The following is a 27,209-nucleotide window of genomic DNA, read 5'->3' as shown; positions in this document are numbered from 1 at the left end:
TAGATGATTCTGTGCTTCCGATGTTGGGGAAGGCCTTTTCCTGTCTCAGCATGTCAATGCCCCAGTGCACAAAGTGAGTTCCATACAGAAATGTTTTGTCAAGATCGGTGGTGTGGAAGAACTTGACTGGCCTGCACAGAGGCCTGACCTCAAACCCATTGAATGAATTGTAACGACAACTCAGAGCCAGGCCTAATCGCCCAACATCAGTGCCTGACCTCACTAATGCTGTTGTTGCTAAATGGAAGCAAGTCCCAATAGAAATGTTCCCACATCTAGTGGAATGCCTTCCGAGAAGAGTGGAGGCTGTCATAGCAGCAAAGGGGGGACCAACTCCATACAAATGACCATGATTTTGAAAATAGATGTTCGACGAGCAGGTCTCCACATGTTTTTGGTAATCTAGTGTACTATTGTATGTTTAGTGTTAGAAAAATGTGCAACTTTCTATAGGTCTCTCTTGATCAAAACATCTGCACTCATCACAGTGAACATCTCACAGAGCTCTAGCTTTGCTTCCTGAACTTGTTAATATTTCTTCTCATATTAGTATTTGTCTATGACAAAGAGAAAGTGTTTTTTTCTTTAAAATACATGAATGATTTTAGATGAATGGCTATAAATCGATCTCTGAATATGCTACAGTGATGAAACCACTCTCCTGGTGCGCTATGATGTACGGATTGCAGGCATGTGCTTTGTCAGTTGTTTTGACATAATGTTCAGCCAGGATTTGATGGACAGTTCGGGAGAGCGCATTAAATGGAAGGAGGGCATCCCAGATTCAAGTGGTTTCAGATTTCACATCCTTCGTCACACACACTCAGAAAATATAATATGGTATCCGTGGGAACCAGGGCTATCTCTCAATGCAAGCCATTTCAATCTATGGTGTCCACAGATTGATTTATAAGTGAAAATGGCGGTCGAAACCGGTACCAGAACCACGCAGGTCCCCTAAACAGGGGACATTACATCTAAGAGCTTTTAAAAATAAATACATGTTGGCTGCTTGGTCAAACTAAAGTCACTTCTGATTGTGGGCCTCTTTAGTGTATTATTGTAATGAAAATATGTTACAGAAACATTTGATGTTTTACAAAATAATGTCATTGAGAGTAAGGAAACTGGTAGGGAGTCTTATATAGTTATGACCATGATATAAGTTCATGGTCCATAGCGGGGAGTTGAAACACTAAGGAAATAGATCTGAGTCCTCTTTTACATTACCAGGAAACTGGCAAGAGTACCTTATCTCAAATATATTTTTCAACTTATTTATCAATCATCTTTTGAAGCGAAGACAACCTTTTGGGACAATAGGGAAATTAAAGCTAGGAATAATGATTTAGACACAATCTCTAATGATTTAGACACAATCTCAGAGTGCTCTCAATTAAAATACGCTACATTTTCCTCTCTCCCCCAAACATGAGGTATAATCTCATTGACTCTACAACAACAACAAAAATATATATGTGGGATTGGATGTTACTCAAAAATGCAACAACACAATACTTTCGTAGATTAAAATAGGTGTACTTCAAAAAGGTACAAAAACACACAAACAAACACACAAACAAACAAACAAACAGTGCCCAGATGCTTACAAAAGTTGGGAGGAAAATCTGCTTAATTGATTTTGAAGCGCAAGCTGTTTGTTCTGAATGAAATGCATTTTAAATAGTGTGACCTACTCAAACATACAGACCAACAAAATCCCTAAACAACTGCTCACAATTACATTCTAACAAAGCAAACCCATTTGTTCAAATAATTACCCTCAAAATCTTTACAAAGTGTTCCCCAATTGTTTTGACAGAATTGACCCCCCACCCGCCCACGTCTGTCACTGTGACTCGATTGAGTCATGCTTTTATTGAAGTCAAAGCATAAAATAGGGTGCTTTACCTTACTTTTGATCAGACAAACAGAAGACAGTTTACATACAGTAGACATTACACCAGAAATTCAATACCACACACACTGGTTAAAGTCCTAAAATGTATCCTCTATTCTGTGTAATTTGAAAACCTCTTACTGAATTATACAACGCCTTTTATTAGTGCAGTACCACTCCAGTTACAGATATTGTTTTAAACACAAGTCCAGTGTGACTCACTCAAACATTTGCCTTGGAAAGCGAATATTTGATGTGAAAACATAACCGTACATGACATTGCACTGCTGTGGTGAGCGTCTGCTAAATGACTTAAATGTAAATGTAAATGTGGTGGGTTGTGTTTCCATTGTGGTTAAAAGAATCACTGATTCTCAGACATTGTGGAATCTATATTCTGTAGTTCATGTCGAATCTATATTCTGTAGTTCATGTCTTACAGGAGCCCTGTGATGTCAAAGAGACTGCGTCAAAGAGACTGTGAGATGTCTTTACTGATGTCTACTGAAGAAAGCTGAGAATATGGCAAAAAAAGAAAACAGATAATCTAATGGTGGCATAATATATAAATCGCAACACTATTACCCCTCCTCTCCTCTCCTCTCTCCTCTCCTCTCCTCTCCTCTCCTCTCCTCTCCTCTCCTCTCCTCTCCTCTCCTCTCCTCTCCTCTCCTCTCCTCTCCCCTCCCCTCCCCTCCCAAACTCGGCCAAGGGGTGCAAGTTTCGGTTTTATGCCCTAACACTATACAGCTGATTCAAGTGAGGATTAGTTGATAATTTGAAACAGCTGTGTAGTGCTAGGACAAAAACCAAAGCATGCACCCCTTGGGATCCAGAGGACAGTGTTTGGGAAAACCTGATCTATCAAACTAAATTTCAAGGAACAAATTAGTGATGGATATTCAGTTTATTTGAGATTTTCCAAGAGACTACATTTCTATAGGCAAGCTATCGGTTAAATGAATATCTAATTACATAACTAATTATTTAATGACACTTAGGCTACGTTTAGACAGACAGCCCAAATCTGATATTTTTTTCACTAATTGGTCTTTTGACCAATCAGATCATCTCGAAAAAAAAATCTGATGTGAAAAGATCTGATTTGATTGGTCAAAAGACCAGTTAGAGGAAAAAATATCAGAATTGGGCTAACTGTGTGAACACAACCTCACCTGTCCAGTCACCAACCACTCTAATCTGTCGGTGTTAAGCCATTGAGCGTAGACTTAACTTGTGTATAACTTACAACAACATCTCCAGTGTAGATACTGAAACTCACCAGTGGATCCCCCCTTTACAAGCACAGTGTCCAATCAGACCCTCTTCCTGACATTCAGATTCATTGATGTCCTTCAGTCTTGATTCATAAGTCCTTCAATTCGGCTCCAGATATTCCAAGACTCTGAAAATCTGTTTGGCCTTAAAGAGCCTCAACACAGTCACAAGAGGCTGTGTGTGGAGAAGCTGTTGTCAGTTTCCTTCCATATAAGGCTTGAATTTTTTGGTAGTCTCTTTGTTCTGGATGATCCTTGCTTAAAAATGTGGGCAATCTTACCTCAACACCAATGCAAGCTGGTGACCTGTGGGAAAAAGTTCAAGCAGACAAAGCAAATATGAAGACAAGTTAATATGTCTCATCATAATTATCACCTTGAAGTACCTCAGAGTCAAAACAGTAATTTTTGGTGTAATCAGATCAAACAGACATTTCCTTACATGTTGCAAGGGTAAAAAGTTGAGCGCCACTGTGTTTCGACTGCTTGAAACAAAAGCAACATGGGGCCTTTCAGTGTATACAGTGGGGCAAAAAAGTATTTAGTCAGCCACAAGTTCTCCCACTTAAAAAGATGAGAGAGGCCTGTAATTTTCATCATAGGTACACTTCAACTATGACAGACAAAATGAGAAAAAAAAATCACAAAATCACATTGTAGGATTTTTAATGAATTTATTTGCAAATTATGGTGGAAAATAAGTATTTGGTCAATAACAAACGTTTATCTCAATACTTTGTTATATACCATTTGTTGGCAATTACAGAGGTCAAACGTTTTCTGTTAGTCTTCACAAGGTTTTCACACACTGTTGCTGGTATTTTGGCCCATTCCTCCATGCAGATCTCCTCCCCATTTTCAATGGGGTTGAGATCTGGAGACTGGCTAGGCCACTCCAGGACCTTGAAATGCTTCTTACGAAGCCACTCCTTCATTGCCCGGGCAGTGTGTTTGGGATCATTGTCATGCTGAAAGACACAGCCATGTTTCATCTTCAATGCCCTTGCTGATGGAAGGAGGTTTTCACTCAAAATCTCACGATACATGGCCCCATTCATTCTTTCCTTTACACGGATCAGTCGTCCTGGTCCCTTTGCAGAAAAACAGGCCCAAAGCATGATGTTTCCACCCCCATGCTTCACAGTAGGTATGGTGTTCTTTGGATGCAACTCAGCATTCTTTGTCCTCCAAACACGACGAGTTGATTTTTTACCAAAAAGTTATATTTTGGTTTCATCTGACCATATGACATTCTCCCAATCTTCTTCTGGATCATTCAAATGCTCTCTAGCAAACATCAGACGGGCCTGGACATGTACTGGCTTAAGCAGGGGGACACATTTGGCACTGCAGGATTTGAGTCCCTGGCGGCGTAGTGTGTTACTGATGGTAGGCTTTGTTACTTTGGTCCCAGCTCTCTGCAGGTCATTCACTAGGTCCCCCCGTGTGGTTCTGCGATTTTTGCTCACCGTTCTTGTGATCATTTTGACCCCACGGGGTGAGATCTTGCGTGGAGCCCCAGATCAAGGGAGATTATCAGTGGTCTTGTATGTCTTTCATTTCCTAATAATTGCTCCCACAGTTGAATTCTTCAAACCAAGCTGCTTACCTATTACAGATTCAGTCTTCCCATTCTGGTGCAGGTCTACAATTTTGTTTCTAGTGTCCTTTGACAGCTCTTTGGTCTTGGCCATAGTGGAGTTTGGAGTGTGACTGTTTGATGTCTTTTATACTGATAACAAGTTCAAACAGGTGCCATTAATACAGGTAACGAGTGGAGGACAGGGGAGCCTCTTGAAGAAGAAGTTACAGGTCTGTGAGAGCCATATATTTTGCTTGTTTGTAGGTGACCAATACTTATTTTCCACAATAATTTGCAAATAAATTCATTAAAATCCTACAATGTGATTTTATGGATTTTTTCCCCCTCATTTTGTCTGTCTGTCTGTAGTTGAAGTGTACCTATGATGAAAATTACAGGCCTCTCTCATCTTTTTAAGTGGGAGAACTTGCACAATTGGTGGCTGACTAAATACTCCCCCCCCCCACTGTATCTGTAACTGGCAGGACAGTCAGAGAGCTGTGTTAGTTACCTGGGCCGACAGAGTTTCATGACAGGATGTGTACGAAGAGAATGGCCAGGCCAATGTTGAGCAGAATCACCATGGTTATCACGATGGTGTTCGGACCCTGAAAGAGAGAGAGAGTAGATTTATTTAATATTTTATTTAACTTTTATTTATACAGGTTTACCATGTTGTGATAAATTCTGCAAGACAAACCTGTTCAAGATAGTAGCAGTCAAGATAGCAGGAGATGTTGTTAGAACAATGAATATACCGGTAAGATACTTTAAAACTCCTATAGATCTATAAAACATCAGCAATATGAATGGGATGAACATAAAATCTCAATGATCCTTATGGTAACATTTTGCAATGAAGCTGCATCTATTCCTGTGTAGCAATTCTGTAATCACTCTAGTAACAACATTTAGCCTGGGCTATTGGAAAACCTCCCCTAGAATACATGCCTTATAGGGCAGACTGCTTAGGGCTCACGTACCAGTCAAACCCCTAGTCTGCATGGCATCTAAGTAATAATTCTGAACAAACAACTGTTGCTTCTGTAAACACCTATGTAACAGTCACCTATGTTTATTTACATATTTTCATTGATGGGAATTGGTCATCTGGATGACAAAATAGGAATTTTCTTAGCTACTTAGAGCTACTGATGGTAGCTGTTGGTTGCTGGAGAAAAATGTTTGTCATGTAATCTGTTCATCATTTCCCTTGTAATGGGAGAATTGTATTGATTGTGTTAGTCAAAAAGTAAATGCCGTTGAGGATATGTACAAACATAACTAGAGGGGTTATTATTAACATAACAGAGTAGAGGAGGAGGGGAGGTTACTGAGATAGGGAGTATGATTAGTCTGCTTTAAAGGACCAGCACCAATGGCAGTAAACAGTCTCCAGAGTAACATCATGTTACAAATTTGCACTTAGAGGAGAGAGAGGACCTACTGTATGCTATGAGTCTACTTTTAGAACTCAGGTCATGGGAGAATGTACTACAGAACATGTAAGAAGAGTCTTCATTTGACTGAATTTGTTCTCAACACTGTTCATTACATGAGATATTAATTGCTTGAATTGCCTTACCTGCTCAAATTCATCTAGCTCTGTAACTTCACTTGTACCTGGGCTCTTTACCATGTTCTTCATCAGCTTGGCCTCCGCTTTGGGTTCAACCTTAGGTGCTTGTTTGGGTGCAGGTGTGGCAGGTTTTGAAGTCGGACTGGCCTCTCGTTTTGGCGATGGCTTGGGTGACGGCGATGGCTTGGGTGACACTTTATTAACAGACTGAGCGCTGGACCCTGGTTTGCTCTCAGATACAGCGGACACTGGTCGTTCATTGACCGACTCTGTTCTTTGTGTGGACTCTGCCTCATTAACCTCGGGGGTGACGGCAGCTTTGGAAGACTCTTTGGAGGCGGGATGAGGGGGTGGGACTTCTTCTTCTGAGTAGGTGACACTGGTCCTTACCAAGGGAGTAGCGTTGGACAATTTAGCCTCAGAGGCCGTCTTCTCCAGGGGCTTGATCTCCAGGTCAGAGCACTGCTCTATCTTGTTGCTCAGGCGGCTGGAGGCGCGGGAGTTCCCCCGGCTGCTGAGGATGGGGGCAGAAGTGGGGCACTCTTCAGGGGGAGCAGTGGTGGTGGCCACATTGTACGAGGGGGTGGTGGGTCGGCTGTTGGTTCTGCTGTTGGGACGGCTGCTCCCCCGACTTCCACCACCTTTGTCCCCGTTCCAGCCAGCAGGGCCGAGTAGATGGGAGTCCTCTTTGCTGATGCTGCCCTGTTTGGAGTGCCTGGATGCTGGAGGGGTGATGGCCGGGCTGGGGGAGGGTGTGCAGGCTGGAGTGGAGCCAGGCCTGTCGTGCAGCATTGGGCTTTCAGCAGGTGTCAGTGGCTGCTCTGCTAACAGTTGCTCATGCATTATAGGGTCTGTGTGCTCATTGGCCTCTGAGATCTCCTGTAATGCTCTCTTTTTCATGTACTCTGGGCCTGTGGAACAACATGAATAAATGTTATTATGTTTGATGAGATTCTAATCTCAACAACAAGCGAACACCCTGACTAGACTGGCCATGTTGTGTGCATGCGAGCGTTGCAAAATAAATGTACACATACATGTTATTCAATCAAATTGACTCAAAATGGGTCAACATTTTCCAAAGACCCAGAAAGAAAGGACCATATACATTTCAGGTAAAATAACAAACCAAATCTCACAGGACAAATTAGCTAGCAACAGCAAGCTAGCTAAACATCCATGAATGTTTCATGTGTGTTCCGACCTGTCCCCAAATTAATATAGTTGGTTCACAGTTGTTTTTGAAAGCGTCTGGTGGGGACAGACAAAATCAACATGTGCATGATGGCGCACGCGCTGTGCCGTTTTGGCCAATATGTAAGACTAGATCAGACTAGATAAAGATCAGACTAATTTGTTTCGCTAAGAAGTGGAGACAGTGAAGGATGGATTTTCCGGGGTATCACCAAGGTCTCTATTTGAGGGGTATCACCGAGGTCTCTATTTGAGGGGTATCACCGAGGTCTCTATTTGAGGGGTATCTATATTTGAGGGGTATCACAAGGTCTCTATTTGAGGGGTATCACAAGGTCTCTATTTGAGGGGTATCACCAAGGTCTCTATTTGAGGGGTATCACCAAGGTCTCCATTTGAGGGGTATCACAAGGTCTCTATTTGAGGGGTATCACCAAGGTCTCCATTTGAGGGGTATCACAAGGTCTCCATTTGAGGGGTATCACAAGGTCTCCATTTGAGGGGTATCACAATGTCTCTATTTGAGGGGTATCACAATGTCTCTATTTGAGGGGTATCACAATGTCTCTATTTGAGGGGTATCACAATGTCTCTATTTGAGGGGTATCACAAGGTCTCTATTTGAGGGGTATCACAAGGTCTCTATTTGTATTTGGAGCCACTCTGTCTGCTTGTAACACAGTCCAGTTCCTGTCACACCAGGAACGTCTTGCTAGAAAACCTCATGTGGGGGGACTACAGCTGAACTGAGAAAACAGAGCAACTGCTGATCCCATTAAAGATCCCATTAAGATTGATTATTCATAGTTCTCATTTTCACAGTCTGATAAAAAAACATGGTACTTTAGGCTGTAAATATCATAGAGTGGACCTTTAATCTTAACAGCTGAATTGCAATATGCCAATCCAAACAAGTTGAGTCTGTAATATAGGCCTAATGAAATATGAACTGCCGGTTCTTGATGTACAACCTATAACATAATTCTGCATGGTAGGATTTGAAATACTGATTTGTCAGAGCCTTCTATTTACAGGCTCTGATGTAAACACTTACTATCTGACGTAAAGGGCAGACAAGCAAACACGGACCCAGACAAAAAGACTAATAGATGGAGTGAGAAAAGATCGATCACATACTGTTGTTTAGCTAACAATTTTTCATTCAAGAAGATCCAAGACAATTCTTGCAGGTAGAATCTGGGAAATATTATATCCTCTTGTTTCTCCCTGTCAGCTGTGTGTTAGTGATAGTTGATGGTGGAATTTACAGTGGACTATGCCCATTTGTACCATAAGACCCAGACATTTCGGGCAGGCACTCAACAGTCAGTGACAACTTGTTATCAGTGTCTTTTTAGATCTGCAAAGCATTCCACGGTGTCCTGGGTGGGTAGTGAGTGACTGAGAGGATAAAGAAATGCAGGGGCACACTGTGTGGCCCTGGGCCACTGACAGACCTGTAAGGAAACTGATATGGTCCCTCTACCCAAGTAAGACGCTTCTTTTTTTAGACCTTCAAAGGTGACTACCCTTGCGGAGAGCCTACCTCATCCAAGCAAAGAACAGAAACAGCAGCAGGACAGATCTTTCTATCGGTCTGTACAGCAAGATGCTAGATACCTTGAACAGGACTTTACTTTGCTTTGAAAATCTTGTAATATCGTTCAATTCACTTTTAAATACTGTTCTTGAAAGTATTGCATTACTGTTCTTCCAGGTCTTGTAGAGCACTTGGCTATTGGAAGGTATGTGAGAAAGCCTGGATATCCAGGTTCTTGGGTACTGTATCTCTTGTCAGTGTCATGCCCTGGATCATACAGTTGAGAAGTCCACTTCACATACCTGGCTGATAGAAGGAAGGGGACAGTTCCCTGGCCACTACCCTGGCGACGCTGGACTCCTGGTTGGAGGCCTGGGAAGCCTGATCGGCAGCATCTGACTTGGCCTTAGCATGGGTCGTCCTGCAGGGAAACAGACAAAGCCTAATTTACTCAATATCCACAAACCCAACCTAACAATGACTTACTTGACTTATTCCTTATTCTCCTGATATGCTATATACAGTGCATTCGGAAAGAATTCAGACCCCTTGACTTTTTCCACATTTTGTTACACTACAGACTTATTATAAAATGGATTAAATACATTTTTTCCCTCATCAAACTACACACAATTGTTGTATTTTTTAAATTTAAGCTTTATTTAACTAGGCCAGTCAGTTAAGAACAAATTAGTATTTACAATTACGGCCTACACCAGCCATCCCTACGGTGAAGCATGGTGGTGCAGCATCATGCTGTGGGAATGTTTTTCAGCAGCAGAGATTGGGAGACTAGTTATGATCGAGGCAAAGATGAATGGAGCAATGTACAGAGATCCTTGATGAAAACCTGCTCCAGAGCGCTCAGGACCTCAGACTGGGGTGAAGGTTAACCTTCCAAAAGCACACAGCCAAGACAATGCAGGAGTGTCTCTGAATGTCCTTGACTGGCCCAGCCAGAGCCCAGACATGAACCCAATCAATATCTCTGGAGAGACCTGAAAATAGCTGTGCAGCAATGCTCCCCATCCAACCTGACAGAGCTTGAGAGTATCTGCAAAGAAGAATGGGGAAAACTCCCCCAAATAAAGGTGTGCCAAGCTTGTGGCGTCATACCCAAGAAAACTCTAGCCTGTAATCACTGCCAAAGGTACTTCAACATAGTACTGAGTTAAGGTTCTGAATAATTCTGTAAATGTGATATTTCAATTTTTTATTTGTAATACATTTTCACAATTTCTAAAAAACATTTTTTTCTTTGTAATTCTAGGGTATTGTGTGTAGATTGATGAGATTTAAAAAAAAATTTTTTTAGAATAAGGCTGTAACGTAACAAAATGTGGGTCTGAATACCTTCCGAATGCACTGTATATATACTTTTTTACATCACATACATGTTTGGGGTGAAAAAAACATGTTACAAAGAAAAATACATTGAACAAATATTTGTATTGACTTTTTATCGTATGTGCACTGTATTGGCCATTAGGACTCAGTTAATGGTAATTATGAAACATTTAGTCTCACAGTAAATGGGGCAGTGGGTATAAAGTATCGTTAGAGCATCGTGATTTACACTACAGAGGACATGTATTAACAAGCTTTTATTAAGCTCTTATTTAATGTGAAAAAATATGACACTACTCTGAAAACTCACCAAACTATTCCATTAGAAACAATTTTACTCACAAAATGGATAATTACACCCGGTGACACCCCCACATGTGAAATATCTTTGAAATGCCCAGAATATCCTCTCAAAAGGTACACAGTGGCATGTGTGGCTTTAGACTTACGGACCAAAAACGAATGTCCCCTAGACAGGACAAAAATGTATTGCTGGGTCTCAAGAGGTTATAGCTCCTAGCGGAGCAAAGGACTACAAAAGTGCATGTTTCGTGAACCCTGTCTGTTAAACTTTACAATGGCTAAATCTGTAGCTACTTACGTCATTGTGATCAAATATTAAAATGTTCAAATAAACAGATCTGACCTAAAAGCTGAAATATTGTTAATCAGATTCTGATCATTGATCATGACAATTGTCTGTGAAAATAATTGGGATATTCTGCTACCCTTTCGCTAGGTTTTAGGTGATCACTGTTGCCACTGCAAACCCAAGCACCCTTTAGAAATCATTTCCCTACTATTTATTTGGAAAGATACTTTGGCTGGACTATAAAAAGCAAAGAGAACATCCCCAACACTTAAGAGTCTGTTCCCATGCCTTATAGCCAGCTAGCCCTTCAGTCCAAGAGAATTATACTGGTAGGAACTAAAAGCTCAGGGGTTGTGCTGTAAGAAACAAACGTTACTGTAACAATCCAAAACCAGACTCAGATGGACCAAAATACTACAGAGATGATTGTTTACAATATTTCATCTTTAAAAAAATATTTGATAGGGCTGTTGTGTGGAGTTGAGTTGGTCGCAAGGTTTATTATTAGTATTAGCTGGAGAGGGTGTCCTATTCTGCCGTTGGAGAACTGTAACAGAAATAAATGACTCTTTAACACCTCAACCCAGACAACGAGATACTGCCAGGGGGCGTTAATCCTGTATGTTATATTCACAGAAGTATCAGTTTATCATGTGAATTGATCAATTAAGTTATTTCTTAATTAGAATACTGTATAAGAGGCAAATGCAATAAATGAACATTCCCAGTCTGATGGTACTCCATTAAAAAAGTTGACCTATTTGCTGTGTACTACTTGAAAAATTAATGAAATGCATATACAGTAAATCGTGTCTGCACAATGTGTCTGTGGCATAATGGCTACATCATATTGTATTAAATAAATGTATATCAAATGTTGGACCTTGACAGCACTTCAAGATGTATGCTGTATTGTATAATCTACAGAGACACCTCCTCCCGCCCAACACTTTCTCTTCTATTTTTCTCTGGTTACCTCACAGGGTTATTATAAACCCTAGTGTAGGAGTGAGTGTGTTATTATAAACCCCAGTGAATGAGTGAGTATGTTATTATAAACCCTAGTGAATTAGTGAGTGTGTTATTATAAACCCTAGTGTAGGAGTGAGTGTGTTATTATAAACCCTAGTGAATTAGTGAGTGTGTTATTATAAACCCTAGTGTAGGAGTGAGTGTCTTATTATAAACCCTAGTGAATTAGTGAGTGTGTTATTATAAACCCTAGTGAAGGAGTGAGTGTGTTATTATAAACCCTAGTGAAGGAGTGAGTCTGTTATTGTAAACCCTAGTGAAGGAGTGAGTGTGTTATTCTAAACCCTAGTGAAGGATTGAGTCTGTTATTATTGTTATTATAAACCCTAGTGAAGGAGTGAGTGTGTTATTATAAGCCCTAGTGAAGGAGTGAGTATGTTATTATAAACCCTAGTAAAGGAGTGAGTGTGTTATTATAAACTCCAGTGAAGGAGTGAGTGTGTTATTATAAACCCTAGTGAAGGAGTGAGTGTGTTATTATAAACCCTAGTGAAGGAGTGAGTATGTTATTATAAACCCTAGTGAAGAAGTGAGTGTGTTATTGAATGAATGAGTGTGTTATTATAGTGAAGGAGTGAGTATGTTATTATAAACCCTAGTGAAGAAGTGAGTGTGTTATTATAGTGAAGGAGTGAGTGTGTTATTATAGTGAAGGAGTGAGTATGTTATTATAAACCCTAGTGAAGGAGTGAGTGTGTTATTATAAATCCTAGTGAAGGAGTGAGTGTGTTATTATAAACCCTAGTGAAGGAGTGTGTTATTATAAACCCTAGTGAAGGAGTGAGTATGTTATTATAAACCCTAGTGAATGAGTGAGTGTGTTATTAAGTCGCTCTGGATAAGAGTGTCTGCTAAATGACTTAAATGTAAATGTAAATGTTATTATAGTGAAGGAGTGAGTATCTTATTATAAATCCTAGTGAAGGTGTGAGTGTGTTATTATAAACCCTAGTGAAGGAGTGAGTATGTTATTATAAACCCTAGTGAAGGAGTGAGTATGTTATTATAAACCCTAGTATAGGAGTGAGTATGTTATTATAAACCCTAGTGAATGAGTGAGTATGTTATTATAAACCCTAGTATAGGAGTGAGTATGTTATTATAAACCCTAGTGAATTAGTGAGTGTGTTATTATAAACTCTAGTGAAGGAGTGAGTGTGTTATTATAAACCCTAGTGAAGGAGTGAGTGTGTTCAGGCTTCAATGCTACTGATATCTACCCCAGGCCCAGGCTGGGGCTGAGTCTTACTGATTGTGATGACTCCGTGAATACTTGACATACTGTAACGTTACACTGGGGCTTCAAATAGATCCATCCACTTGAAGACTTTGAGGGGTAGGCAGCACCATAGAGATCCAACCTGGACTCAGGGGTAGATGTAACATAGTAAATGTAAATCCAGGACACTACAATTAGTCTGATATTTCACTTTTCATTTGGTATGTATTAATTTGTGGCTGTCCATCGTCCATTTCATTTGAAATGTTTAATACAAATTAGAATTTGTATGATACTGTATGTTATGAATTGCAATTAGTACAATATGTTACGATTTTGCAAAACGTATGATATTTTACGAATTCCAATTTCTTGTGGCTGATGTTAGTTAGCTAGGTGGCTAGATGGCTTACGTTAGCTAGGTGGCTAACATTAGCAAGGCTAGGAGTTAGGGTCAGGGGTTAAAGTTACAGTGAAGGTTACAGTTAATATTAGGGTTAGGTTAAAGGGGAAGGGTTAGCTAACATGCTAAGTAGTTGCAAAGTAGCTAAAATGTAGTAAGTAGTTGCAAAGTAGCTAAAATGCTAAAGTTGTCTGTGATGAGATTCGAACACGCAACCTTTGGGTTGCTAGACATTTGCGCTATACCCTCACCCATCCACGCCGACCAACTACCCTTAACCATACCAAACACAACATACACATTTGAGTGTCCTGGAATGACTTTACTATGTTACATCTTGTCTATGAGACCAGGTTGAGAGATCCTATTAAATTACTAGAGGGACAATGTCATAAAACCTCAAAGTTCCAGAATGGTCCAAAAATTCTAGTATTCTAATTCCTAATTATGTGGGAAGCACTACCCCAACAGAATAATTAGGTTGAGGAGGCTGAGAATCCCTGTCTTCATATAGTACAGTAGATCAACAACTGTCTGCTCTTAAGTCAACAATCCCTCTTTTAAGGGCTTCTTCACGGTTTCTTATACAGTAGTCTCAGACACGCTGAGGTCTTGATAAAATGGCAAACAGAGAGGCAGAGAGTCTGTTCGATTGAACAGCTGACAAGCCCATCTGCCGTTTACAAGTTTATGAACTAGGATATGACGTATCTTAATATAAAACAAACTCTTGAACACTAAAACTCAAAATGATTACTTAAACAAATTCAATTATTCTAGACTAGAATGGCAGTTATAGCAGTATAGTGTTATAACAGTATAGTGAGTGTAGTGGGACTTCAATGAACATACAGTATATACCTCAAATGTAAACAGTTGACAGACGATCTGGTGTGTAGTGTTTAGAGGTTCCTAAAATGGCCGTTCTGTTGGGTTGCCAGGCAGTGCTGTGCCTTTCCGTGGGAGGAGTGTCATGACAGATGGCGCTTCTTGACTACCTGCAGTACTCCTCACAGTCCTCTTAGATTGCTTGTAAAGTAAACCATCAGTGTAGGCCCTGATCCCAAATCTGTTTGTGTGAAGTGAACCGACGAGGAGATGGCCACCAATGCTAGTATATTGCTTCTGAACTACTGATGGTAGCCTTGTTCCAGATCTGTTTGTGCTATTTAGCCAACTCCTATGGTTCGGTAATAACCATAGGAATTGTCAAGAAAGACAGCACAAACAGATTTGGGACCAGCCTACACTGGTGGTTTTACGTAGCCTGGTCACAGATCTGTTTGTGCTGTATAGCCAACTCCTATTGCACGACAATGACCATAGGAGTTGGCAAGACAGCACAAACAGATCTGGGCCCAGGCAACAGAATCATCAGTGCTCACTGCTCCTGAACCAAGGCAGCTCTACTCATTGGTTCACTTCAAAACGTTTGTTGAACAAAGTCTATGTGAAGCTGCAACCTAAATACTTATGTACTATTCTGAGGGCAAGAAGCCAGTGAATGCAAGACACTCAGTTGGTCGTCACAAACTTGTCATAGACAGAAATATTCCTCAGCACCCCCCCACCCCATCCTCAGACGATCCGCAGGCGAAGAAGCTGGATGTGGAGGTCCTGGGCTGGCGTGGACTGCGGTTGTGAGGCCTGTTGGGATATACTGCCAAATTCTCTGAAACGACGTTGAGGGCTGCTTATGGTCAAGAAATTAACATTCAATTCCCTGGCAAAAGCTCTGTTGGACATTCCAGCAGTCAGCATGCCAATTGCACACTCCCTCAAAACTTGATACATCTGTGGCATTGTGATACATCTGTGACATCTGTGGCAAAACTGCACATCAGCTTCTTGGTATGCCACACCTGTCAGATGGATGGATTATTAAAGGAAAAGGAGATCACTAACAGGGATGTAAACACATTTGTGCACAACATTTGAGAGAAATAAGCTTTTTGTGTGTATGGAAAATTTCAGGTATCTTTTATTTTAGCTAATGAAACATGGGACCAACACTTCACATGTTGCATTTACATTTTTGTTCAGTATATATATTTTAAACATTAACATAAAGCTAGCTTGACATTCACTTGAAAAATAATAGCTAATGCAATTTTCCTTAAAAAGCCTTCATTTGCCATGACTATCACTGGACATTATATTTAGGTCAGTCTGCTTTTCGTCATGCTACAGCTCAGACTTCACACGACAGTCACAGGATATACTCTGTCATTGTGCCTGTCACTGAAGCTCTGCAGAGGAGTGGGGTCCTGAACTTGTGCCAGTGGGAGGGTTTTATAGTACTACTAGCAGTATGGATGTGCTACTTGACTGAGCAGTCAAGCAATACAGTATCTGTTTGTTGTTCTGGGTGAAAGGACACCAACATTAGACTTTCATTACCTCTTCTGATTTGAAACAATGTAAACATGAAAACTGCTGACAATGTAATCAGGTAAAAGTTTGTCTCATTTACTTTACAGTTTTCAGCATCACATTAATTCTGACAATAGACATTCAATGTACTCTAAATGGGTATTGAGGAAGTGTACGTACAGTACAACGGTTAGAATAGACAGTGTTATCCCAAACACTCATATTTACTAATCATATGATTGGCAGCATTGAGACAAAACCCACTGGGCACAAGCGTCATTTCAATTTCAAGTTTTGATTGACATTTTGTTGATTTGTCAACTAACTTGAATTTAACGTGAAATCAACATTAAATGTCACCATGTCATTAGATAAAGTTTAAAAGTGAAAAGAAAAATACAAAATGCCTTTACGTTGATTAATTTTTACAAAAACAATCAGTTTCCCACTTGATTCAATATCATCACAGTGAATTATTTGGATTAAATGACATAGAAACAATGTTGATTCAACAGGTTTTTGCCCAGTGGGAATGTACATGCCAAACTCTTACCTCCACTGCTCTAGTATCCATGATGTGTTGCCTGTCCACTAAGCTACTGACTGCTCTAGAATCCATGATGTGTTGCTAGGCTACTGACTGTCCTTGTATCCATGATGTGATGCCTGTCCGCTAGGCTACTGACTGCCCTAGTATCCATGATTTGTAGCTAGGCTACTGACTGCCCTAGTATCCATGATGTGGTGCCTGTCCGCTAGGCTACTGACTGCCCTCGTATCCATGATGTGTTGCTAGGCTACTGACTGCCCCAGTATCTATGATGTGTTGCTAGGCTACTGACTGCCCTAGTATCCATGATGTGTTGCTAGGCTACTGACTGCCCTAGTATCCATGATGTGTTGCTAGGCTACTGACTGCCCTAGTATCCATGATGTGTTGCTAGGCTACTGACTGCCCTAGTATCCATGATGTGTTGCTAGGCTACTGACTGCCCTAGTATCCATGATGTGTTGCTAGGCTACTGACAGCCCTAGTATCCATGATGTGTTGCTAGGCTGCTGACTGCCCTAGTATCCATGATGTGTTGCTAGGCTACTGACTGCCCTAGTATCCATGATGTGTTGCTAGGCTACTGACTGCCCTAGTATCCATGATGTGTTGCTAGGCTACTGACTGCCCTAGTATCCATGATGTGTTGCTAGGCTACTGACTGCTCTAGTATCCATGATGTGTTGCTAGGCTACTGACTGCCCTAGTATCCATGATGTGGTGCCTGTCCGCTAGGCTACTGACTGCCCTCGTATCCATGATGTGTTGCTAGGCTACTGACTGCCCCAGTATCCATGATGTGTTGCCTGTCTGCCAGGCTACTAACTGCTGTGGTGTCCATGATGTGTTACTTGTAGACCTGGGTTTAATTAAACACTATTTGAAATTGTTCAAATACTTTTATGGATTGCTTTAGCCTGCCTGCAATGTCAGATAGGTGAGGTTTGTATTGTGCCATACAAGCTCATTTAAGCCCATCTACAGTACTTGAAATTATGTCAAATACTATTTAAACCCAGGTCTGGTTTCTTGTCTGCTAGATACAAGTCAGTAAGTTCTAAAACCTATTTGGGAGCCTTGTCACTGCATGGGGGACTGGTTAGCAAACTGTTCCAACAGACCACAATGTTGTCTTCAGGTTTAGTTGAGGATACTAACACCATAAACATAGTACAATTTTAGGTCTTAAGAAGCAAGCCTGTAGTCATTCAAGTAAGCAAGACTTGGTTGTTTAATTCATTGATGAGCTGTTTTACAGCAGTACTACTTCTACATTAAACTATGATGTGACGTTACTAGTCTACCGTGTCAGACAGAGCGTAGACTATTTAGCAGAGAAAACATAATTTGGCTGTGGCTTACTGTGACTGGGCAGGAAAGATGAAGGAAGATGGGAGAGTAACAGCAATCAGCTGCTGCCTGCATTCCCTTGTGATTGTGATACAGCAACAGTGTGTGCTTGCCCTTATTTAGCCAGCCAGTCAGGGCTCCAGTTTGTACTGAGTACTGACACGAGGCCTTTCTCTATCTGTGCGTCATTTACACCCAGACAGTCCCAGACAGCCGTGGCCTCTTCTTCCTTCAGATACTCTGAAGAGACTCAGCCCACATCAGACACACACACGTGTGCACACACAATACCAGGGACAACTCAAAATATTAACTGAAAGTCAGTGCAGGGAGGCTTGGGGGCAGAAAGGGAGCATTAACTAACCTAACCTGCGGGTGGCTGAGTGTCTCAATAAACGAACCACGTCTCAGAGCATTTCTTATAAATCTGTACAATATGTTACGAATTGCAATTCGCACAATATGTTACGAATTTACAAACTTACAATTTGTTACACATTTGCAAACCGTATGATATGTTACGAATTCCAATTTGTTGTGACTAACATTAGCTAGGTGGCTAATGCTAACATTAGCTTGCTGGCTAACATTAGCTAGGCTAGGGTTTAGGGTTAAGGTTAGGGTTAATGTTAGGAGTTAGGTTAACCTGTTAAGTCGACCCTCTACTTTTTCGAAATTCTGTTAAAAATCGCGCAACATTTCAGCGCCCCGCTACTCAGGCCAGGAATATAGTATATGCATATGATTAGTATGTGTGGATAGAAAACACTCAGACGTTTATAAAACTGGTTAAATCACGGCTGTGACTATAACAGATCGTGCGTTTCATCGAAAAGTGCAGGAATATCTGATCACTGAAAATGGAAATAAATATCCATCCGCGACTTCAAGGAATTGTTCAAAGTGAATCGAATTACATGAGACCGAGGTTTCAGTGCCTACAGCTTCCACACGTTGTCTAGAGTCTTGTCATTTGATTCGCAATTGATTCTTGGTCTAACCGAATCAAGGGAATCGATTCCCTCCGGTCTCTGACCGGATGTTTTGGTCGAGCTCTCTCCAAGACATTTTTTCGAAACAGACACCTATAGAATTGACATCGCCTCCTGATGAATTTTATCGCTTATTAACGTGTACTAATACCTACAGTTGCATTACAAAAGTATTTCGAAGTGTTTTGTGAAAGTTTATCGTCGACTTTTTGAATTTAAAAAAATGACGTTACGTTATGAAACGCTATTTCTTTCCGTTTATCACACAGTCTTCATAGATCGATATCTAGGCTATATATGGACCGATTTAATCGAAAAAAAGACCCAATAGTGATTATGGGACATCTAGGAGTGCCAACAAAGAAGATGGTCAAAGGTAATGAATGTTTTATATTTTATTTGTACGGTTTGTGTAGCGACGACTATGCTAATTATTTTGTTTACGTCCCCTGTGGGTCTTTTGGGGTGTTACATGCTATCAGATAATAGCTTCTCATGCTTTCGCCGAAAAGCATTTTAAAACTCTGACTTGTTGCCTGGATTCACAACGAGTGTAGCTTTAATTCAATACCCTGCATGTGTATTTTAATGAACGTTTGAGTTTTAACTAATACTATTAGCATTTAGCGTAGCGCATTTGCATTTCCAGAGCTCTAGATGGGACGCCTGCATGCCAGGTAGGACCAAGAGGTTAAAGGGTTAAGGTTAGGGTTAGGGGAAGGGTTAGCTAAAAGGGTTAAGGTTAGGATCAGGGTTAGCTAACATGCTAAGTAGTTGTAAAGTAGCTAAGAAGTAGTAAGTAGTTCAAAAGTTGCTAATGAGCTAAAGTACAAAAGTTGTCTGTGATGAGATTTGAACATGCAACCTTAGGGTTGCTAGCCGTTCACATTATACACCCACCCATCCACCCCGACCAACCACACTCATTTTGCCTTAAATAAACTGCTGTCTTATGTAACCATACCAAACGTAACATATCTTAGTAATTTGACTGTCCCGGATGTACATTTATTATGATACGTCTATACATTACATTTACATTTAAGTCATTTAGCAGACGCTCTTATCCAGAGCGACTTACAAATTGGTGCATTCACCTTATGACATCCAGTGGGACAGTCACTTAACAATAGTGCATCTAAAACTTAGGGGGGGTGGGGTGAGAGGGATTACTTAACCTATCCTAGGTATTCCTTAAAGAGGTGGGGTTTCAGGTGTCTCCGGAAGGTGGTGATTGACTCCGCTGTCCTGGCGTCGTGAGGGAGTTTGTTCCACCATTGGGGGGCCAGGGCAGCGAACAGTTTATACTATACTATGAGACCAGGCTGAATAAATAGGTTGTATTTATAAACCCCTGACTTAATCACAATGGCTGATGGTTGTTTGGCCCTGGCACCTTGGCTGTGGCCTGTGCAGAGGACAGGGAGCACTGCTGCTCTGCTGTCAGGGACATGGTTCACGTCATGCAAAAGGATACCATCCTGGCTAGCTGCCCTGCCCTGTCCTCCACCCCACAACAACAGAGCAGAAGGCTTCAATGGAAAACTCCTCTGGATATAGGGGTGATTCAATCACTTCCCAGTTCTATTTCTAGAATACAAGTGACAATCTTCTCATGACTGTTTCCAGAGTAGCAATATGAATAAGTAGAATATATATATTTTTGCATCACTATTGCATTACTGGCTGTTAGAGATTCTGGGTACCACTAAAATGAGCTGGATGTATGGGACAATCAGATATGACCTCATCCATTGATGAAAAAGCCAAGAGACCAGACAGGTTATAACCACTGTGGTGTCCTTAATCCACTAAGTGTGTTTCCACAGTAAGTCCTCAAAAGGCTTCTGGTTGTTTCAGATGTCTATTCATGGAGTCTTCGGGACTAGGCCTGTCTAGGAGATAATGTAGCTGAGCCTTAAAACAATACAAAACACATTTGGCCCATAATTCTTGTAATACTGCTTGTCTCAGTGGTAAAATATTTAGATTTCCATCTGTCTAGGAGTCAGCACAGGATCTGCAGTTCATCAGCCTGAGTATATGTCTCAAATGGCAACCTATTCCCGGTGTAGTGCACTAAATGTGACCAGAGCACTATGGGCCCTGGTGAAAAGTATTGCACTATAAAGGCAATAGGGTGACATTTGGGACGTAAACCTACTGTTGTAAACACAGGGCTTATTTCAGGTGCTGCTGTGGCTTACAGTAGATCTAAAAGCTGCTGCCTTCTATGGTGAGGCACGAAAGAAACCTCTGTCATCTTGAAAGTCAGCGACTGGGTTTCTCTGTGTCGGTAGCATAAGCATGTATGGACAAATTAGGTCTAGCCGGCCTTCAGTAAACAAAGAACAAAATCATATTCTGATATCAAAACTTAATTGTAAAGAGATGCCTCAGAGATTTCCTTCCCTATCAGTTTAAGCAAATAGGGGAGTCTCAACCAACACCCTCTCTCAAAAGTGTACTGTATCAATATAAATTGAAGTGCACTGCAGATAATGATTTCCTGCCACAATGCCTACTGTCACACACAAATGACAGACGTAAGAGGGGTGTCACGTAATCAATCAGACTTTGGTGTAATGGTGACATGGGCCTTTCTCTAAAAAGTATGTTTGGTTCCCTGACATCCCCCTTACCTTGCCAGGGGGGGCTGCACAATAAACTGAAACCATGGCATTGCTTCCGCTGTCGAACTTGACATTGATTTCTGTGTGACATGGCTGACTTTGCCCCATACACTGCAGGAAAAGAATGGCCTTCGTTGTTTGAGGCACTGTGCTGTCAACGAACAGTGGTGCTAATTTGTCAAGGAACAGCCTTCTACTACAACGGTTGCCCTCTGTATAGCACACAAGAGAAGCAAGAAAACTAGAAGAATGCAGAATGCAGAAGAATTTCAAATAAGACTAGATGAGACAGGGTGGCAAACAGACATGGTCATTTTCTCTTCAGTCTGTTACAAGCTGTATATAATGACTCCACACAGAAGAAGTCACTTTTTTCTCTCTGTCTTCTATGGCTCCTATTGTGACCACAGCCAGAGAAATCACAGGAGCAACACCTGCAACTGCTGAATCTGATCTAATTCAATGGCGTCTTTATTTGCCTATTTTTATCTTCAACCTATTTTTACCATTCAGTGCCATACAGTAGCCCCTCCTGTCCATGTACTGTTATGCAGAGGTAGGCATCAGTGTCTAAAACATTGAACATTGACATTGAAGCAGAGCCTTGCTCTTGTGGGTGCATTTCTTGGGGAATTGCTAAAATGAATAGTGGGAGGAGAGGCATAGGGTGAGTTGTTATAGAGAAGAAATGTGGTCTACTTGAAGGATTTAAAAAGTGCTACTGAAAATGTGTCTCATCATGATCTCCTAGTCTATCCCAGTAAGGAATATGCATGGTCTTTTCCATACCTGGAGGCAGCAATCTCTGCTTTCTGTTTGGCGATGGCTGCCGCTCGCTGAGCTCCCTCCACACTGCGCTCCACTTTCTGCCTGATCTTGCTGCCCTTCAGTTGGATAACCCTCTTCTTCATGGCCTTCACCAGCATGTTGTTCATATACTTTCCTTCCTCCTTCCCTCCTTCCGCAAAGGTAGTGCATCCATAGCCGTGTCGCTGGTTGTCCAGCCATTCGCCTTCATACTTTAGCCCACTGGAACGTTCGCTTATTCCATAGCCTGAACGCTTGTCGTTCTTCCACTCACCCATGTAAACCTCTGTGGTGGTGGCATCGATGTCGGCCTCCACAGGGGGGAAATCCTCTGCCCCGGCTAGGCTCTCATCTCCCAGACTGATGGTGGAGTTGGCATCGCTGGCCACATCGCTGGCCGCTGAACTCAACGCTGACTCGCTCCTCGCTCCCAGGAAGCTTAGCTTGCTCCTCACGCTGGATAAGGAAGTACGGGAGTCAGACTTCTTCAGTTTCCCCAGGAGAGAACCCCTTCGGAACAGGCCCTTCTTCTTGGGCTTGACGGCATCTGGGTCCACCTGGAGTGTGAGGGCGAAGCCACCCCGGGAGGGTCCCAGCTGGGTGGGTGTGGTGACTCGGGCCTCCTGGCCGGCGGCGTTGGTGGCGATGATGACGGGGACGTCCTGCTGAAGCAGGGTGCCATTACTTTGCTCACTGCGGAGGGATGTGAGGGAAGTGCGGAGAGGGGAGCGAACCACCGCCGCCATGCCGTAAGGCACGCTCTGGCGTACTCCGTACCCGTGTCGCATGCCGCCAGTAAATTGGCCCTGAAATGTGCCTGGAAAAACAAGAGAGGGAATTGATAGATATGTTAACATCTGGAGAAATAGCCAATAAAAAAATGAAGCTTTGTCGGCCTCTGATTTGATTGAAAATGTTTGGGCTAGCTGTTTAACTCACACCAAGTGAGTGCATTGGCATAGTCAGCCTATACGGTTTGATACAGTAGGTATCATACACTGACCTAAAATATAAACACAACATGTAAAGTGTTTCATGAGCTGAAATAAAAGATTCCAGAAATGTTCCATATGCACAATTGTTTTTCTTCAAATTTTGTGCACACATTTGTTTACATTCCAGTTAGTGAGCATTTCTCTTATGCCAAGATAATTCACCCACCTGACAGATGTGGCATATCAAGAAGCTGATTAAACAGCATGACCATTACACAGGTGCACCTTGTGCTGGGTGCAATAAAAGCACACTCTAAAATGTGCAGTTTTGTCACAGAAAACAATGCCACAGATGTCTCAAGTTTTGAGGGAGCATGCAATTGGCATGCTGACTGCAGGAATGCCCACCAGAGCTGTTGCCAGATAATTTAATGTTAATTTCTACCATAAGCCGCCTCCAACATTGTTTTAGAGAATTTGGCAGTACGTCCAAGTGGCCTCACAACCGCAGACAACGTGTATGGCGTCGTGTGGGCGAGCGGCTTGCTGAAGTCAATGTTGTGAACAGACTGCCCCATGGTAGCGGTGGGGTTATAGTATGGGCAGGCATAAGCTACAGACAACGACGACAACTGCATTTTATCTATAGCAATTTAAATGCACAGAGATACTGTGACAAGATTCTGAGGCCCATTGTCGTGCCATTCATCCGCCACCATCACCTCGTGTTTTATCATGATAATGCATGGCCCCATGTCACAAGGATCTGTACACAATTCCTGGAAGCTGAAAATGTCCCAGTTCTTCCATGGCCTGCATACTCACCAGAAATGTCACACATTGAGCATGTTTGGGATGCTCTGGATCAACATGTACGACATCCTGTTCCAGTTCCCGCCAATATCCAATAACTTCGCACAGCCGTTGAAGAGGAGCGGGACAACATTACACAGGCCACAATCAACAGACTGATCCACTCTATGTGAGGTGGTCACATCAGATACTGACTGGTTTTCTGATCCACACACATCCTTTTTTTTAAAGATATCTGTGACCAACAAATCCATAGATTAGGGCCTAATGAATTTATTTCAATTGACTGATTTCCTTATATGAACTGTATCTCAGTAAAATCTTTGAAATTGTTGCATGTTGCCTTTAGATTTTTTGTTCAGGGTAGTTGGAAAGTCTGTAGTTCAACTAAAGTTATTAATGTGACTCAAACTAATCATGGGTCTCTCATGCAAAATCAGACATGTGTCTGGATGCCATCGGCTGTAGCTATAGCTAGGCTGTCTGCTGGGCTATTATTACTTCCTGACACATGGTGTCAGAACCTCCCAATCAACCAATCAAAAGGGCCCAAAACTGATGAGTCAGCTACTGAGGGCACCAGGGGCTTTAAACAGACAGCACTGCCACCAATATCATTGGTGTGATCTCTCAGCAGGTCCAAGTGTCGTGCCAGTATGAGGACAATATAGCTTGGTCCGAGATCTCTACTGTATGTGTGTTTGTCAACTCCTCAGTAGAGCAATTAGTGTTTCTCCTCCTGTTTCTTTCATTTACTCTCACTGGTTCTTTGGGGCCCATACAATGTCTCAGAGTAGGAGTGCAGTTTTTCCTTTTAGCTCATAATGAATACAATTGCATGGACAGTGGGGGACCTGATACTAGATCCGCACTTTTACTCTAGGCCCACGACTTATTGTGTGTGTGTTTGCACGTGTGTTTGTTCGTGTGACTGCAATTGAAACAATAACTTCCACATAAAAACACAGCTTAACATCCCACAACATAGCACACACTTTGTATGGATACACACTGCTAATGCGCCATCCACTGCCACTATCGTTTGGCAAGAGGCCCTTAGGAATGGGCAAGATCCCAATGGACCATCTGCAGCAACACTTGGGTTCCTCTCCTTGGTTCACTGCTGCAAACTTGAGTCACTCATTCTCTCATAAAACACCCAAATGGAACATTAGTATGGTAGTGTAGTGTATAGCCCACTATGCTTTGTTGATAATCACTCATATTCCTGCTCTTATATTCTCAGCTGCACCTGGATATATCAGCAGAAACCAAAACTGCATACCCGTCCTATGTAATTAAAAACCTCTACCCTTTACCTTCTTCAAATGTTAAATGTCAGGTATGACAGATGTCAATGAGGCTAATAGATGTGCTAGTGTTATTACACAGTTATTACATATTACAAATGCAACATTCCCATGTTGTGTCTAGGAAGTACATGATGTGTCTAGGAAGTACATGATGTGTCTAGGAAGTACATGATGTGTCTAGGAAGTACTCCACCAGATTCAGGACAACATAGAAATAAAGGGATAAAAAACATACCACCATCAGCATAGGTCTCTGTGCCATATCCATCTTGCAATCCGTTATTCCACGTTCCTTCATACTTCGCCCCACTACCAACACTCAGCCTCAAACCATATCTCCCCTTGAAGCCATGAGTCCATTCTCCCTTGTAAACCCAATGTCCTTTACTCTCAACTCCAAGACCATGGCGCTTCCCTTGCGACCAGAAACCTTCATAGGCGTTTCCGCTTGGCCAGGTGTAGACTCCAACCACCTCAAACCCGTAATTCCAGGAGCCGGAGAACTCGCCTTGTCCTTTAGGTCCGGTGCAGATCCCATGCCCATGGGCTTTGCCACCTTCCCAACCACCACAATAAGCTCCACCATCATCAAATTCAAAACGACCTCCACTCATTTCTTCCCTTCTGTGACTGCAGACAAAAAAATGTAGTTTTAAAGGCGGAGTCAAATCAATGACTTTTTGAAAATCTTGGTAAAGATCAAATATTTTCTGTCAGAATGGATCCGCCTTCACCTGTCATCAAAAACTATTTAAGAGATCCTTGGCACTGTGCTTAGAATGTTCTTTGTATTGTTCTTGAATATTTTTGTGGTATTTTCCATGTAGCCTTGCACTCTATAGACACTTCAAATCAATTTGTTTCAGACGCGCATTTTAGTCTACTTAATTATCTCTTATTCCTTGGATTATTTTAGTACTCTTCTTCTATTGATCGCTGTTCGATTTCAGAGTCATGAACTTCATAAAGGCTCTGTGCTGACTGAGTAAGATTTGTTACGGTTGTTTTTCCTACTAATATGCGATTATTTAGTTGAACAGTTTTTGGATGTCTTCTTTTTCTGGTTGAGCCAGGGATCTTGCATGGCTTTCCAAGGTGGCCATAGAAAAGCCCCTTTCCCTGTCCCTGCCTCCCCTCACTGGCGCTGCTATCACCAAACAGTTGGTGCTATTGGAAATGTTTTAGCAGACCTAACAAGGCGACCAGATCCACACACACTGTTCCAAAAATACAACCCAATCCTTACGCTGCTGCAAGGAGTGATGCCAGATCACTTGCCACTTCGGGGTTGGGCGTGCATATGGTCTATCTACAGCCACATACTCTAATCTAGTGCATTTAAAATAGGCCCCGATCTTCTATTTAACGCTTCAACCAATTGTGCACCACCAACAACGTATGGTAAAAGTAAAATGTCCAAATATTTAAAAGATGGCGTAATAGCTTAGTAATTGTTAATTAGTAGCACTGCTAAAATTCCCTTTACTGGGACCAATAGACAACGATTTAAGTAAGCTATAACGTTAAATAAAATTGTACTAAAACTTAGCTGCAACCACACTTTTATTGCTTATTCATTTGACGCATCTTAAAACTTGCATTTCTGCCATTTACAGTGGCCGAATTTCTGTTGAAACATTTCATATCTTTCACACCCCTTAGTTCATTATGCACTTGATTTGCACACTTAGTTTTACGCCGCCTTGAGGCTTGCCTGGGATATCTTTTGGCACTAAAGTCCAGTGACTCGGATCCTGATTGCTCAGCCCAAGCATGTT

At 41.7% G+C, this 27,209-nt stretch overlaps 1 protein-coding gene across 1 annotated transcript; it reads right to left on the bottom strand.

Annotated features, from left to right (window-relative positions):
• Positions 1-1,523: 1,523 nt before the first annotated feature.
• LOC124032219 (junctophilin-2-like) lies at positions 1,524-26,604 on the bottom strand. The gene is made up of 6 exons (XM_046344464.1): positions 25,667-26,604; positions 22,353-23,187; positions 9,375-9,493; positions 6,345-7,249; positions 5,271-5,367; positions 1,524-3,483 (listed from the first exon to the last, which is right to left on the bottom strand). Exons 1-5 carry the CDS (start codon positions 26,043-26,045, stop codon positions 5,287-5,289), a joined length of 2,319 nt encoding a protein of 772 aa, XP_046200420.1. The 5' UTR covers positions 26,046-26,604; the 3' UTR covers positions 1,524-3,483; positions 5,271-5,286.
• Between the last annotated feature and the right edge of the window lie 605 nt (positions 26,605-27,209).

This window comes from Oncorhynchus gorbuscha, linkage group LG03 (genome assembly GCF_021184085.1).
Source record: "Oncorhynchus gorbuscha isolate QuinsamMale2020 ecotype Even-year linkage group LG03, OgorEven_v1.0, whole genome shotgun sequence".
NCBI lineage: Eukaryota > Metazoa > Chordata > Actinopteri > Salmoniformes > Salmonidae > Oncorhynchus > Oncorhynchus gorbuscha.
This window is presented reverse-complemented; position numbering and strand designations above follow the sequence as displayed.

What these genes read in the sequence shown, in the direction of transcription:
- LOC124032219 (XM_046344464.1), bottom strand. Translation starts at nt 26,045, where the DNA reads ATGAGTGGAGGTCGTTTTGAATTTGATGATGGTGGAGCTTATTGTGGT. An exon ending in AGAGACCTATGCTGATGGTG is followed by an intron (nt 23,188 to 25,666) that starts GTATGTTTTTTA and finishes TTGTTTTTCCAG; the next exon opens with GCACATTTCAGGGCCAATTT. An exon ending in CCCTTCCTTCTATCAGCCAG is followed by an intron (nt 7,250 to 9,374) that starts GTATGTGAAGTG and finishes GTTGTTCCACAG; the next exon opens with GCCCAGAGTACATGAAAAAG.